Source organism: Anomaloglossus baeobatrachus, chromosome 7 (assembly GCF_048569485.1).
Source record: "Anomaloglossus baeobatrachus isolate aAnoBae1 chromosome 7, aAnoBae1.hap1, whole genome shotgun sequence".
NCBI classification, from domain to species: domain Eukaryota; kingdom Metazoa; phylum Chordata; class Amphibia; order Anura; family Aromobatidae; genus Anomaloglossus; species Anomaloglossus baeobatrachus.
In genome coordinates, this window is record NC_134359.1 from 292,662,622 (window position 1) to 292,678,068 (window position 15,447).

At 47.2% G+C, this 15,447-nt stretch overlaps 2 protein-coding genes across 4 annotated transcripts; one reads left to right on the forward strand and one right to left on the reverse strand.

The window, feature by feature from the left end:
- Window positions 1–2,187: 2,187 nt before the first annotated feature.
- On the reverse strand, window positions 2,188–9,249 carry LOC142245597 (uncharacterized). Of its 3 annotated transcripts, none has more exons than XM_075318443.1 (6): window positions 9,185–9,249; window positions 4,428–4,575; window positions 4,040–4,133; window positions 3,775–3,934; window positions 3,526–3,678; window positions 2,188–3,037 (listed from the first exon to the last, which is right to left on the reverse strand). In XM_075318443.1, exons 2-6 carry the CDS (start codon window positions 4,553–4,555, stop codon window positions 2,895–2,897), a joined length of 678 nt encoding a protein of 225 aa, XP_075174558.1. In that variant the 5' UTR covers window positions 4,556–4,575; window positions 9,185–9,249; the 3' UTR covers window positions 2,188–2,894. The 3 variants fall into 3 exon arrangements, with proteins under 3 accessions (XP_075174558.1, XP_075174561.1, XP_075174559.1); XM_075318446.1 differs by having other exon boundaries at window positions 9,189–9,237; XM_075318444.1 differs by having other exon boundaries at window positions 4,428–4,614; window positions 9,185–9,232.
- A 289-nt stretch (window positions 9,250–9,538) lies between these two features.
- STUB1 (STIP1 homology and U-box containing protein 1) lies at window positions 9,539–14,604 on the forward strand. Its single transcript, XM_075319486.1, is given in 7 exon segments — window positions 9,539–9,692; window positions 12,567–12,808; window positions 12,810–12,896; window positions 12,898–12,975; window positions 13,446–13,586; window positions 13,588–13,645; window positions 14,435–14,604. Coding segments are annotated over 6 exon segments (552 nt in total). The 5' UTR covers window positions 9,539–9,692; window positions 12,567–12,790.
- The last annotated feature ends 843 nt before the right edge of the window (window positions 14,605–15,447 follow it).

The following is a 15,447-nucleotide window of genomic DNA, read 5'->3' on the forward strand; positions in this document are numbered from 1 at the left end:
ATATTTTTTAAAGGGGATTTTTTTTTCTTTTTCCATCCATTTTTTTATTATATTCACTTCTTAGAAGGGAGGTGTTTTTTCCCCCTTTTTATTATATTTTGTAAAGGGGGAAGTGATTTTTTCGCTCTTTTTTTCTCTTATTTTTTTTTGTTCTTTTTTCCCCCCTCTATTTTTTATTATTATTATAATTAAAAAAAAAATATATATATATTTTCTACAGGGAGGAAGTGTTTTATTCTTTTTCTTTCATTTTTTAATATTCTATTTTTAAAAGAAGTGGTTTTTTTTCTCGTTCTTTTTCCATCCATTTTTTTTTTATTATATTCTTTTCTTAAAAGGGAGTTGTTTTTTTCCCTCTTTTTTTATTATAATTTTTAAAAGGGGAAGTGATTTTTTGTTCTTTTTTCGCATGTTTTTTTTGTTCTTTTTTCCCTCTATTATTATTATTATTATTATTATTATTAATAATAAAAAAATTATATATATTTTCTAAAGGGAGGAAGTGCTTTATTCTTTTTCTTTCATTTTTTAATATTCTATTTTTAAAGGAGAAGTGTTTTTTTTTCGTTCTTTTTCCTCCATTTTTTATTATTATTTTTTAAAGGGGGTGTTTTTTTTAATCCATTTTTTTATCATATTCATTTTTTAAAAAGGGGAAGGTTTTTTTTGTTCTTTTTCCTCCCTTTTTTATTTAAATGGAGAAGTGCTTTTTCTTCTTCATTTTTTTATTATCATATTTATTATTTAAAGGGAGAAGTGCTTGTTTACTTCTTTTCCTCCATTTTTTTAATAGTATATTTATTTTTTATTTAAAAGGGGACGTGCTTTTTAAATAAATGCCTTAAATTTACCGTTATTATAAAGCATTTACCTCAAAACAAGCAAAATAAGGGCAACATGGCGGCCGTTACATCCTTTTTCTTGCAGATTTACGTTATAATCTGGCGAGTTGGTGACCATGGCAGCGACAAAGTCTGAGAATCCATCGTTCTTTAATTAGAAATCTTAGTTATTACGTTCAATTATAAAACGAAAACTCTGAAATGCGATGCCGAGAAGCTTTATTTATCCATTTTGTGTATTCCCTCCAGAGCTGAATTCGGAATTCAGCACGTCTGACCAAAAAACCTTGGTCGGTTTCCAACGGCAACCAGAGGCATTTTAAATTCAGCTCCGGATGGACGCTCTTGCCTGATGATAACCCATCACCCACGTTTTGTAGCACTCACATAGTTGCCTCAGTTTTCCGCCTCTCAATTTCAGTTTTTTTTTTCCGGCCTTTCAGCCTTATGACACAAGTGAGGAGGGAACATGGCGCCAATCTGTCTACAACTTACCGGGAGACACATGAATGTTATTTGGGTTTTATACCTGCTCTCGATCTCCATGGAGAATCCTGTCACATTACGATTTTAATCTTCAGACCTTGAAAAATGGTTTAAAAAAAAAAATTTAATCAGAATATAAAATATATTTATAAAATAGGTGCGACATAAAACATATTTTACCTCATAGTTTGATATATATGGCTACGGGCGGCCATTTCTGGTGTCAAATGATTGATCGGCGGCCATTTTAGAACAGAAAACTAAAACGTCTGTCTTTGTTCTCAGAGTAACCAATCAGAGCCTACATTACATCTTTTCCACTACATATTACGAATGAAAGCTAAGCGCCGATTGGTTGGAATGTGGACCAACCCAAAAACAATCTGCCTTGCTGCCCATAGCAACCAATCACAGTGCTGCTTTTAGGTTTCCACAAAACTCCTAGAAATGAGACCCGAACCCTCATTGGTTGCTGTAGTCCATAATGACTGGCAGCCCCTTTGTAGAAGCCAACCAGTACAATGTAATGGCAGCCCCTTTGCAGAAGCCAAGCAGTACAATGTAATGGCAGCCATTTTGTAGAAGCCAAGCAGTACAATATAATGGCAGCCCCTTTGTAGAAGCCAACCAGTACAATGTAATGGCAGCCAATTTGTAGAAACCAACCAGTACAATGCAATGGCAGCCATTTTGTAGAAACCAACCAGTACAATGCAATGGCAGCCATTTTGTAGATGCCAACCAGTAAAATATAATGTCAGCCATTTTGAAGAATGTGTCAGATTCCAATATATAAAGTATATATATAGAAAATTTAATAAAAAAAAAATGCAGAAAACATTGTTTTAAAGAAAAAAATAATATTTATTTCAAAATAGGCAAATTTAAAGACCAAAAAGGAAGTGAATATAAAACATAAAATTATAAGCATATATTATTTAGAGTATAATATAACGAGGGTGTACTTATTATAATCGCCCCATAAACCCATCCCTGAACATTTAACCCTTGAAAACCCATCTGAAGTGCCAAAAAAATGAAGAATTTCAGTCAAAATGTGGTGAACAGGGATTATTTTCTATGATCACTGATGGAGATTGTGCCACAATGGGGTTTTTTTGTGTTATGTTTCATTTTATTCTTAATTGGGAAGATTGTATGAGGAAAATAATGATGGCTTAAATAAAAAAAAAAAAAAACAAACAAAATAAAAAAAACAAAACAAAAAACCTGAATAAAATCAACATGCTGTACATGACTGGGTTAATGCGGCTGTTTTTCGGCACAATAGTGATATTCAGTTAGGTCTCCAGAGCTGCATTCACAATTCTGCTGCCTGTCAGATAGCATTTCACCTATTCAGGGTCACTCCCTGCTTTGATTACTGGTTCTCTGACAACGCAGCACAGCAGAGTCAGTATAAGGCACAGATGCCAAGTGCAGAAATCCCCCCCAATAAAATGTGGCCCCTTGGCCCACCAGCTGTGACAAGTATTATGTATTACACGATGGAGGATCCCCACGGTCATGAAAAAAAGGACAGCAGAAAATATCAATATCTCCTCCTCATCGCTGCGTCTTCTGTTTCTTGGGAGGACTTTCTTCCTCATCGTCTAAGAACTCCAGAAGTTTGGGACACAGTTTCTGGGCGACTTTCCAGGTCCAAAGACAAAGCTCCACACGGTGAGGGGTCCACTGCTCCTCGGAGGCTGCAAAACACAACACGTCAGATTACTGGTACTGAAGGAAAACATCCTAATCCTGTACAGATCTCGAGTTACCTCCTGTATTATACTCCAGAGCTGCACTCACTATTCTGCTGGTGCAGTCACTGTGTATATACATTACATTACTGATCCTGTTCTGATCCTGAGTTACCTCCTGTATTATACTCCAGAGCTGCACTCACTATGTACATACGTTATGTATCCTGCATTATACTCCAGAGCTGCACTCACTATTCTGCTGGTGCAGTCACTGTGTACATACATTACATTACTGATCCTGAGTTACCTCCTGTATTATACTCCAGAGCTGAGCTCACTATTCTGCTGGTGCAATCACTATGTACATACAGTATATTACATTCCTAATCCTGAGTTACCACCTGTATTATACTCCAGAGCTGCACTCACTATGTACATACATTATGTATCCTGCATTATACTCCAGAGCTGCACTCACTATTCCTCCTCACCTGTATTCAGGGCCTCTGCCTTCAGCTGCAGCGCCTCCAGGTACCTCAGGTAGTGTTTGGCGGTGTACTGTATGGGTGTCAGGCCGGGCGCACTCTCCACAGCTTCATCTGCCATGAACGCTGCCACGTCCGGGGCGCCAGCTGCCAGCACCGCTGGATTTGGGGGAAGGCAGTGGGTATATTGTCAGGTCCTGGTAATAAGGGGCTGTTGTCACCATGGTAACCACCCTGACTTAGGCCCGCACTCACCAGATGCCGTGGCCGGGCCGATGCCCTTCAGCTGGCACAGCTCCTCGATGGCGGCTGACACATCGGGCAGCAGCTGGAAGGCTTTCCGGGAGCAGCTCTCCACCGTGCCCGCAGAGTTGCCCGACACCAGCTGCTTCAGACGCGGCCGAAACTTCCCCCTCTGAAGAAAGAAAAAAAACCATGACCCACCTTAAAGGGAAACTCCTCTGAATGGTAACCATGGAGACTTGCGGGAAGGACCCACTGCTGATGGGTCGTCGCTCACCGTTAGTTTCCACTCCATGAGTGTCTCCAGCTCCTCCAGCGTCAGCAACTTCTGTGGGCGAGCGGCCATGATGGCCGGCAGCTCCTCCTGATACCTGCGAGCGATACCGAATATGAACAGTGACGGGGCCTTCATCAGGCTCATAGTTTCCATAGCAACAATAAGGGCACTCATCACTCTGCTGGCTTTCCAGGGACCCAAAGGCTGAAAGGGGCAGAGTTTATGTAACCCATGACCAATGGGGGGTGCGGTGGCGTTCCCGGTGGGGTGTGGGTGGGGCTTAAGCCCCATAAATACTGGTAGCTATGTGATCGGGGGGAATCTAATGACTGCAGCATCTAAGGGGGATAAGCCTCTGGCGCCCGCCCACAAGATGGCCGTCACTCACCACTTGTCCAGATCCAGTAACCGTTTCTGCTTCGCTGCTTTGGTGGCCACGACCTCCCAGTACAGATCGGAGACACGCTGCCACTTTTTCGGGTCACCGCAGTGGAAGAGGTTGGACGTGGTAGCCATTTTCTTGGATTTTTTTATTACTACAAATAAATAAATAATAAAAAAAATCTGCAAAAATTCTGGTACACAAAAAACAAACAAAAAAAAACAAAACAAGAAAGCATTAGGCTTCGAGTATCGGGTTGTCAATTTTTGCAACATGACAAGAAGGAATTCAGATATGGATTTTTTCGTTTTATGCATTTTCCGCCCGTAACAACAAATCAGAGCTCAGCTTTTGTTTTTTAAACTCTTTCCCAAGAGAGCTAGAGGCAACACAGCGAACACCTCCCTGTAACAGCGGGGACCGGAGCCGTCTCCCGTGACCGCCATCCATTGCGCAATAACAGCCGCTGTTATATACATTAGTAATAAGGGAGAACTACCATGCTCGGGTACCCAGTACTCGTAACTAGTGATGAGCAGGCACTACCATGCTCGGGGTGCTCAGTACTCGTAACTAGTGATGAGCGGGCACTACCATGCTCGGGTACCCAGTACTCGTAACTAGTGATGAGCAGGCACTACCATGCTCGGGTACCCAGTACTCGTAACTAGTGATGAGCGGGCACTACCACGCTCGGGTGCTCAGTACTGGTAACTAGTGATGAGCGGGCACTACCATGCTCGGGTACCCAGTACTCGTAACTAGTGATGAGCGGGCACTACCATGCTCGGGGTACCCAGTACTCGTAACTAGTGATGAGCGGGCACTACCACGCTCGGGTGCTCAGTACTCGTAACTAGTGATGAGTGGGCACTACCATGCTCGGGTGCTCAGTACTGGTAACTAGTGATGAGCGGGCACTACCATGCTCGGGTGCTCAGTACTGGTAACTAGTGATGAGCGGGCACTACCATGCTCGGGTGCTCAGTACTGGTAACTAGTGATGAGTGGGCACTACCATGCTCGGGTGCTCAGTACTCGTAACTAGTGATGAGCGGGTACTACCATGCTCGGGGTGCTCTGTACTCGTAATTAGTGATGAGCGGGCACTACCATGCTCAGGAGCTCAGTACTGGTAACTAGTGATGAGCGGGAACTACCATGCTCGGGTGCTCAGTACTGGTAACTAGTGATGAGCGGGCACTACCATGCTCAGGAGCTCAGTACTGGTAACTAGTGATGAGCGGGTACTACCATGCTCGGGTGCTCAGTACTGGTAACTAGTGATGAGCGGGTACTACCATGCTCGGGTGCTCTGTACTCGTAATTAGTGATGAGCGGGCACTACCATGCTCGGGTGCTCTGTACTCGTTAACTACTGATGAGCGGGCACTACCATGCTCGGGTGCTCAGTATAGGTAACTGCTCATCACTAGTTACGAGCACAGAGTACAGAGCACCCGAGCATGGTAGTGCCTGCTCATCACTAGTTACCAGTACAGAGCACCCGAGCATGGTAGTGCCCACTCATCACTAGTTACGAGTACAGAGCACCCGAGCATGGTAGTGCCCGCTCATCACTAGTTACGAGTACAGAGCACCCGAGCATGGTAGTGCCCGCTCATCACTAGTTACGAGTACTGAGCACCCCGAGCATGGTAGTGCCCGCTCATCACTAGTTACGAGTACAGAGCACCCGAGCATCGTAGTGCCCACTCATCACTAGTTGCGAGTACTGAGCACCCGAGCATGGTAGTGCCCGCTCATCACTAGTTACGAGTACAGAGCACCCGAGCATGGTAGTGCCCGCTCATCACTAGTTACGAGTACAGAGCACCCGAGCATGGTAGTGCCCCGCTCATCACTAGTTACGAGTACTGAGCACCCCGAGCATGGTAGTGCCCGCTCATCACTAGTTACGAGTACAGAGCACCCGAGCATGGTAGTGCCCGCTCATCACTAGTTACGAGTACAGAGCACCCCGAGCATGGTAGTGCCCGCTCATCACTAGTTACGAGTACTGAGCACCCGAGCATGGTAGTGCCCGCTCATCACTAGTTACGAGTACAGAGCACCCGAGCATGGTAGTGCCCGCTCATCACTAGTTACCAGTACTGAGCACCCGAGCATGGCAGTGCCCGCTCATCACTAGTTACGAGTACAGAGCACCCGAGCATGGTAGTGCCCGCTCATCACTAGTTACGAGTACAGAGCACCCGAGCATGGTAGTGCCCGCTCATCACTAGTTACCAGTACTGAGCACCCGAGCATGGCAGTGCCCCGCTCATCACTAGTTACGAGTACAGAGCACCCGAGCATGGTAGTGCCCGCTCATCACTAGTTACGAGTACAGAGCACCCGAGCATGGTAGTGCCCGCTCATCACTAGTTACCAGTACTGAGCACCCGAGCATGGCAGTGCCCCGCTCATCACTAGTTACGAGTACAGAGCACCTGAGCATGGTAGTGCCCGCTCAATCACTAGTTACGAGTACAGAGCACCTGAGCATGGTAGTGCCCGCTCATCACTAGTTACGAGTACAGAGCACCCGAGCATGGTAGTGCCCGCTCATCACTAGTTACGAGTACAGAGCACCTGAGCATGGTAGTGCCCCGCTCATCACTAGTTACGAGTACAGAGCACCCGAGCATAGTAGTGCCCGCTCATTACTAGTTACCCAGTACCGAGCAACAAAGTTAGATGAAAATATAATTAACTACTATGGTAAAAATGTTGATCGGATTTAAAAAAAAAAAAAAAAAAAAAAATTATATATTTTTTTTCCCCTTTTTAACAATGTCTTTACCATAGGAGTTAATTATTATATTTACACAGAAAACCAGCCCGTCTCCTCTTTAGCCTGCAATTAAAGGGAACCTGTCATCAGAAATTTTGCTTTAAACCTAAATGTTTCCCCCTCTGCAGCTCCTGGGCCGCATTCCAGCAAGGTTCCTGTTGTTTTTTTGCTCCCTTTTAGACCAAATATAATACTTTATAAAGTTGTACCTTTTGGGATGCAAATTTTCTAAATTATCCATGGGGGCGGGCTGTCTGGTGTCCGTTACTGTCCCTCCTGCCGATTTACGCCGTCCCCCAACGCTCCATTTCATACTTCAGGACGCCGCCCAGTGCGCCCATGGTCTCGCGCATGCACCGTGCCACTGTAGCGGGACCGTGCACTGCGCGCACAGTGTGACCGCTGGTGACGTGCTGCGCAGGCACGAGATTATGGGCGGCGCTGTGATTGTCATCGCAAGTTCCCGCCCATAATCTAGTGCCCGTGCTTTCCCCTCTGCCTCCAGCGTTCTGCACAAGCGCTGGCCGTAACCGGTGGTGTCCTGCTCCGCTCCTCCCATCTACTTCCTGCTCCAGGGAAAGATGGGAAAGAGGGGACGTGCGGTCATCTGGCCAGCGCTTGCGCAGAACGCTGGAGGCAGAGGGGAAAAGCACGGGCTCTAGAGATGACAATCACAGCGCTGCCCATAATCTCGTGCCTGCGCAAACGTCACCAGCGGTCACACAGTGCACAGTCCCGGTACAGTCGCACAGCGCATGCGCGGGACCTCAGGCGCACTGGGCGGCGTCCTGAAGTATGAAATGGAGCGTTGGGGGACGGCGTAAATCAGCAGGAGGAACAGTAACGGACACCAGACAGCCCGCCCCCATGGATAATTTAGAAAATTTGCATCCCAAAAGGTACAACTTTATAAAGTATTATTTTTGGTCTAAAAGGGGCACAAAAACAACAGTAACCTCTTAGAATGCAGCCCAGGAGCTGCAGAGGGGGAAACATTTAGGTTTAGTGCAAAATTTCGGATGACAGGTTCCCTTTAAGAGACCTTTGGTCACATGACTGTGAAGTCATCAATGGCCCTTACCTATCTTACCCCAATATTTCGGTTTTGAGGTTATCTAAGAAATTGTGCAGTTTGTCTCCCCCTAATGCCGCCCTGATTGTAACTAGGGCTTATTCTTGGAGTACGGCTTATATTTAAAGCATACTTAAAAAAATCAGGTTAGGGCTCATCTTTGGCAGGGGGAAAACACACACATATATTATATATATATATATATATATATACACACACCACATTTTATAATGTATGTATGTATGTATGTATGTATGTATGTATGTATGTATGTATTATATATATATATATATATTATATATATATATATATATATATTATATATATATATATATATATAACACACACACATACATACATACATACATACATACATATATTATAAAATGTGTGTGTGTATATATATATATATATATATATATATACATATATATATACATACATACACACACACACACATATATATGCACATTTTATATACATATATATGTATGTGTATAAAGTGTGCATATATATATATACATATATATATATATATATATATATATATATATATATATATATATATATATATACACACATACACATATATATATACTATATATCTCCCCCAGTTTTAAAGCACACATGCACAAAAAGTGCACGTTACAAAAATGAATATTGTATTAGATATGTACACATACATATAACCTATGGTATGATAAAACAAAACAAACAAGCACTCACTCTCGCAGGCAGGCACTCACTCTCGCAGGCACTCACTCTCGCAGGCAGGCACTCTCGCAGGCACTCACTCTCGCAGGCAGGCACTCTCGCAGGCACTCACTCTCGCAGGCAGGCACTCTCGCAGGCAGGCACTCACTCTCGCAGGCAGGCACTCTCGCAGGCACTCACTCACTGACTGCAGCAGCTCCCGCTCTCCTGCTCACTGCACCACGTTTGGTCGGGTCACATGACTGCGTTCCAGCTCTGATTTGCGTTCCACTACAACTTAATAAAAACGGAAATCTGATTGGTGTCTCCGTTGCTTGTTTAGAAATTTGACCAATCAAAGCCGAGGGAGGTCTGAGCACCAGAGGCTAATATGTTGTGACATTTAGTGTCGCCATTCTTAGAGGTCATTTTGGATAGGACATTCACCTAGTGTTTTTGTATATTTTGCTCTACGTCAAAATGGCCGCAACTGTACAAAACATCCAGACAAAAGGAAGACAGCTGGGGAATCTTTCAAATAAGCTGTGTCAGTCCGTGGACGCGGCGGAAGTTCCTGTTGGAGGTTGCTGTAGTAGGTTCCAGAGACTCTGGGGCTGTCCGGGCCGGGAGCTGTGTCAGTGCTGCAGGTCCTCGCCGGGAGGAGTCTCGTAGGAAAGCCGTAATGTCTGGTGACTGAAGACTGCAGGAGGTCAGGAGGGGTCATCCCTGCCCAGTGCGATAGGGGGCAGTGTAGGCACCCCGGGCCCCTGTATACAGGGCTCTCCTCGTAATAGTGTGAAGAGGGATAGATAGGGTCCTACTCTTTTATACACAGTCTATAGGTTCTCATATAGTGTCCTCCCCTCTGATATACAGTGTATAGGGCTGTTATATAGTGTCCTCCCCTCTTATATACAGTGTATAGGGTGTTATATAGTGTCCTCCCCTCTTATATAGAGTGTATAGGGTGTTATATAGTGTCCTCCCCTCTTATATACAGTGTATAGGGTGTTATATAGTGTCCTCCCCTCTTATATACAGTGTATAGGGTGTTATATAGTGTCCTCCCCTCTTAAATACAGTGTATAGGGTGTTATATAGTGTCCCTCCCCTCTTATACAGTGTATAGGGTGTTATATAGTGTCCTCCCCTCTTATATACAGTGTATAGGGTGTTATATAGTGTCCTCCCCTCTTATATACAGTGTATAGGGTGTTATATAGTGTCCTCCCCTCTTATATAGAGTGTATAGGGTGTTATATAGTGTCCTCCCCTCTTATATACAGTGTATAGGGTGTTATATAGTGTCCTCCCCTCTTATATACAGTGTATAGGGTGTTATATAGTGTCCTCCCCTCTTAAATACAGTGTATAGGGTGTTATATAGTGTCCTCCCCTCTTATACAGTGTATAGGGTGTTATATAGTGTCCTCCCCTCTTATACACAGTGTATAGGGTGTTATATAGTTTCCTCCCCTCTTATATACAGTGTATAGGGTGTTATATAGTGTCCTCCCCTCTTATATACAGTGTATAGGGTGTTATATAGTGTCTTCCCCTCTTATATACAGTGTATAGGGTGTTATATAGTGTCCTCCCCCTTTTATATACATTGTATAGGGTGTTATATAGTGTCCTCCCCTCTTATATACAGTGTATAGGGTGTTATATAGTGTCCTCCCCTCTTATATACAGTGTATAGGGTGTTATATAGTGTCCTCCCCTCTGATATAGTGTATAGGGTGTTATATAGTGTCCTCCCGTTTTATATACATTGTATAGGGTGTTATATAGTGTCCTCCCCTCTTATATACATTGTATAGGGTGTTATATAGTGTCCTCCCCTCTTATATACAGTGTATAGGGTGTTATATAGTGTGCTCCCCTCTTATATACAGTGTATAGGGTGTTATATAGTGTCCTCCCCTCTTATATATAGTGTATAGGGTGTTATATAGTGTCCTCCCCTCTTATATACAGTGTATAGGGTGTTATATAGTGTGCTCCCCTCTTATATACAGTGTATAGGGTGTTATATAGTGTCCTCTCCTCTTATATACAGTGTATAGGGTGTTATATAGTGCCCTCCCCTCTGATATACAGTGTATAGGGTGTTATATAGTGCCCTCCCCTCTGATATACAGTGTATAGGGTGTTATATAGTGCCCTCCCCTCTGATATACAGTGTATAGGGTGTTATATAGTGTCCTCCCCTCTTATATACAGTGTATAGGGTGTTATATAGTGTCCTCCCCTCTTATATACAGTGTATAGGGTGTTATATAGTGTCCTCCCCTCTTATATATAGTGTATAGGGTGTTATATAGTGTCCTCCCCTCTTATATACAGTGTATAGGGTGTTATATAGTGTCCTCCCCTCTTATATACAGTGTATAGGGGTGTTATATAGTGTGCTCCCCTCTTATATACAGTGTATAGGGTGTTATATAGTGTCCTCCCCTCTTATATATAGTGTATAGGGTGTTATATAGTGTCCCTCCCCTCTTATATACAGTGTATAGGGTGTTATATAGTGTCCTCCCCTCTTATATACAGTGTATAGGGGTGTTATATAGTGTCCTCCCCTCTTGTATACATTGTATAGGGTGTTATATAGTGTCCTCCCCTCTTGTATACAGTGTATAGGGTGTTATATAGTGTCCTCCCCCTCTTATATATAGTGTATAGGGTGTTATATAGTGTCCTCCCCTCTTATATACAGTGTATAGGGTGTTATATAGTGTCCTCCCCTCTTATATACAGTGTATAGGGGTGTTATATAGTGTCCTCCCCTCTTATATACAGTGTATAGGGTGTTATATAGTGTGCTCCCCTCTTATATACAGTGTATAGGGTGTTATATAGTGTCCTCCTCTCTTATATATAGTGTATAGGGTGTTATATAGTGTCCTCCCCTCTTATATACAGTGTATAGGGTGTTATATAGTGTCCTCCCCTCTTATATACAGTGTATAGGGTGTTATATAGTGTCCTCCCCTCTTATATACAGTGTATAGGGTGTTATATAGTGTCCTCCCCTCTTATATACATTGTATAGGGTGTTATATAGTGTCCTCCCCTCTTATATACAGTGTATAGGGTGTTATATAGTGTCCTCCCCCTCTTATATACAGTGTATAGGGTGTTATATAGTGTCCTCCCCTCTTATATACAGTGTATAGGGTGTGATATAGTGTCCTCCCCTCTTATATACAGTGTATAGGGTGTTATATAGTGTCCTCCCCTCTTATATATAGTGTATAGGGTGTTATATAGTGTCCTCCCCTCTTATATATAGTGTATAGGGTGTTATATAGTGTCCTCCCCTCTTATATACAGTGTATAGGGGTGTTATATAGTGTCCTCCCCTCTTATATACAGTGTATAGGGTGTTATATAGTGTCCTCCCCTCTTATATACAGTGTATAGGGTGTTATATAGTGTCCTCCCCTCTTATATACAGTGTATAGGGTGTTATATAGTGTCCTCCCCTCTTATATACACTGATATTTGGTGCTTGCGCTGGCCTCTGCGCCTCGGGGGTCTGTGCCTCTCCGTTAATCTGTGCCCCTTTATTTTCCAGTTCTCGCCCCGCAGGCGGCTGCTATGCGGGTGTAGGGGCCGCCGTCCTCCGGTCATGGTGCTCGCGGTGTCTTATTAATCGTCTGAAGGAGAAGAGACTTCGACTCTTGACGTTACTGATATAAGGGGATCCCCTCCACATTTAGGGGTCCCATCTCAGCAGTGAAATTGGGGGCGGCAGCAAGCATCCCCAGGTTTGGAGGGGTGACCCCCGGAGGCCCTGGGATGAAGGGGAAGGAGGAGAGCGGGCAGCGGCGGAGGACGCCCCTCTGGAGTCAGCAGCGGTCCGGGGGGAATCGGGGGTAGTCCGGAGAAAAGTGTCAGCGCCCAGTGAGCTGAAGGAGCAGGGCAACAGGCTGTTCGTAGCCCGGAAATACCAAGAGGCCGTGTCCTGCTACAGCAAGGCCATCGTAAGTGTCCGCACACTGCAAATCCTCTGTGCTGCTGTGAGACTGGGACATCCGCTCAGCCTTGTCCCCCACCATCATACACTGCTCCTGAAACCCTCTGTGCTGCTGGGAACCCTCACAACGCCCCCTCTATCTCATCCAGCCTAGTCCTCCACCATCATACACCTCTCCTGACATCCTCTGTGCTGCTGTGAGACTGTGACATTCGCTCAGCCTTGTCCCCCACCATCATACACCTCTCCTGAAACCCTCTGTACTGCTGGGAACCCTCACGATGCCTCCTCTATCTCATCCAGCCTGGTCCTCCACCATCATACACCTGTCCTAAAACACTCTGTGCTGCTGTGACCCTTAGGACACCCCCTCCATCTTGTACAGCCTTGTCCTCCACCATCATACAACGCTCCTGACATCCTCTGTGCTGCTGTGGCAGTTTTGATATTTGTTTTCCCTCTGCCTTCACCCGTCAGACCCGGAACCCGTCCATCGCGGTGTACTACACCAACCGCGCCCTGTGCTACCTGAAGATGCAGCAGCTGGACAAGGCGCTGTCGGACTGTAAGCACGCGCTGGAGCTGGACTGTCAGTCGGTGAAGGCGCACTTCTTCCTGGTGGCAGTGCCAGATGGAGATGGAGAACTACGACGAGGCCATCGCCAACCTGCAGAGAGGTGAGAGAGCGCGGCCCCGCCAGAGAGGGGGAAGAGAGAGCGGCCCCCGCCAGAGAGGGGGAAGAGAGAGCGGCCCCCGCCAGAGAGGGGGAAGAGAGAGCGGCCCCCGCCAGAGAGGGGGGGGAAGAGAGAGCGGCCCCCGCCAGAGAGGGGGGGGAAGAGAGAGCGGCCCCCGCCAGAGAGGGGGGGGAAGAGAGAGCGGGCCCCCGCCAGAGAGGGGGGGGAAGAGAGAGCGGCCCCCGCCGGGGAGGGGGGGAGAGAGAGAGAGAGCGGCCCCCCGCCGGGGAGGGGGGAGGGGGGAGAGAGAGAGCGGCCCCCGCCGGGGAGGGGGGAGAGAGAGAGAGAGAGCGGCCCCCGCCGGGGAGGGGGGAGAGAGAGAGCGGCCCCCGCCGGAGAGGGGGGGAGGGGGGAGAGAGAGAGCGGGCCCCCGCCAGAGAGGGGGGGGGAGAGAGAGAGGCCCCGACATCGGAAACGTCCAGTAATCCGGAATCATCTGGCTTTAAATAAAAGTGCAGGGTCCCTTTAAATTACTATCACAGTGATAAAAGTTAATGCACAAAAAAAGAAATCTGGGAAACCATCAGCAAGCAGGCGACTGTCTCATCCATGTATTGTGCTGCCGAGAAGACGGATCAATGACCTCCTGAGTACGGTAAGACAGTGCAGAGTAACGGAGGTGGGATCAGGCCATACTTGCTGATGGTTTCCAGGTGGCACAGACTGGAGATGGGACAGAAAGGAACTGGAGATTTGGGTGTTGACCCGCGCCGTGTGTTGCGTCCTCCGCAGCCTACAATCTGGCCAAAGAGCAGAGGCTGAACTTCGGGGACGACATCCCCAGCGCCCTGCGGATCGCCAAGAAGAAGCGGTGGAACAGCATCGAGGAGCGGAGGATCAACCAGGAGAACGAGCTGCACGCCTATCTCACCAAGCTCATCCTGGTGGAGAAGGAGAGGTGAGGAGCAGCGCCCCCGGGGTCCGGAGAGGGGGAAGCGCGCCTCCGGGGTCCGGAGAGGGGAAGCGCGCCTCCGGGGTCCGGAGAGGGGAAGCGCGCCTCCGGGGGTCCGGAGAGGGGAAGCGCGCCCCTGGGGTCCGGAGAGGGGAAGCGCGCCCCTGGGGTCCGGAGAGGGGGAAGCGCGCCGCCGGGGTCCGGAGAGGGGAAGCGCGCCGCCGGGGGTCCCGGAGAGGGGAAGCGCGCCGCCGGGGTCCGGAGAGGGGAAGCGCGCCGCCGGGGTCCGGAGAGGGGAAGCCCCCGTGCTCTGTCGTATACACACTCTGACGCACATGCAGCTGTCACACATGCTCTACCGCGCACGCTTTCCGCCTCAGACACAGCCAGTACATGCAGCCCAGCCCTGCGCTCCACCGCACATGTAATCCTCCGCGCACACACAGCCAGCCCACACGCTCTGCCTCGCACACTCTCCTCCCTGCGCTCCGCCTCACAGGCACTCTTTTGCACACACACACTCTCCTCCCTGCGCTCCTCCTCACAGGCGCTCTTTTGCGCACACGCTCTCCTCCCTGCGCTCCGCCTCACAGGCACTCTTTTGCGCACACACTCTCTCCCGCGCGCTCAGCCTCAGAGGCACTCTTTTGCGCACTCTGCCCCGCGCGCTCCGCCTCACAGGCACTCTCCCCCGCGCGCTCCGCCTCACAGGCACTCTTTTGCGCACTCTCCCCCGCGCGCTCCGCCTCACAGGCACTCTTTTGCGCACTTCTCCCCCGCGCTGCGCTCTGCCTCACAGGCACTCTTTTGCGCACTCTCCCCCGCGCGCTCTGCCTCACAGGCACTCTTTTGC

What these genes read in the sequence shown, in the direction of transcription:
- LOC142245597 (XM_075318443.1), bottom strand. Translation starts at nt 4,555, where the DNA reads ATGGCTACCACGTCCAACCTCTTCCACTGCGGTGACCCGAAAAAGTGG. An exon ending in TTACTGGATCTGGACAAGTG is followed by an intron (nt 4,134 to 4,427) that starts GTGAGTGACGGC and finishes TATCGCTCGCAG; the next exon opens with GTATCAGGAGGAGCTGCCGG. An exon ending in CGGCCCGGCCACGGCATCTG is followed by an intron (nt 3,679 to 3,774) that starts GTGAGTGCGGGC and finishes CCCCAAATCCAG; the next exon opens with CGGTGCTGGCAGCTGGCGCC.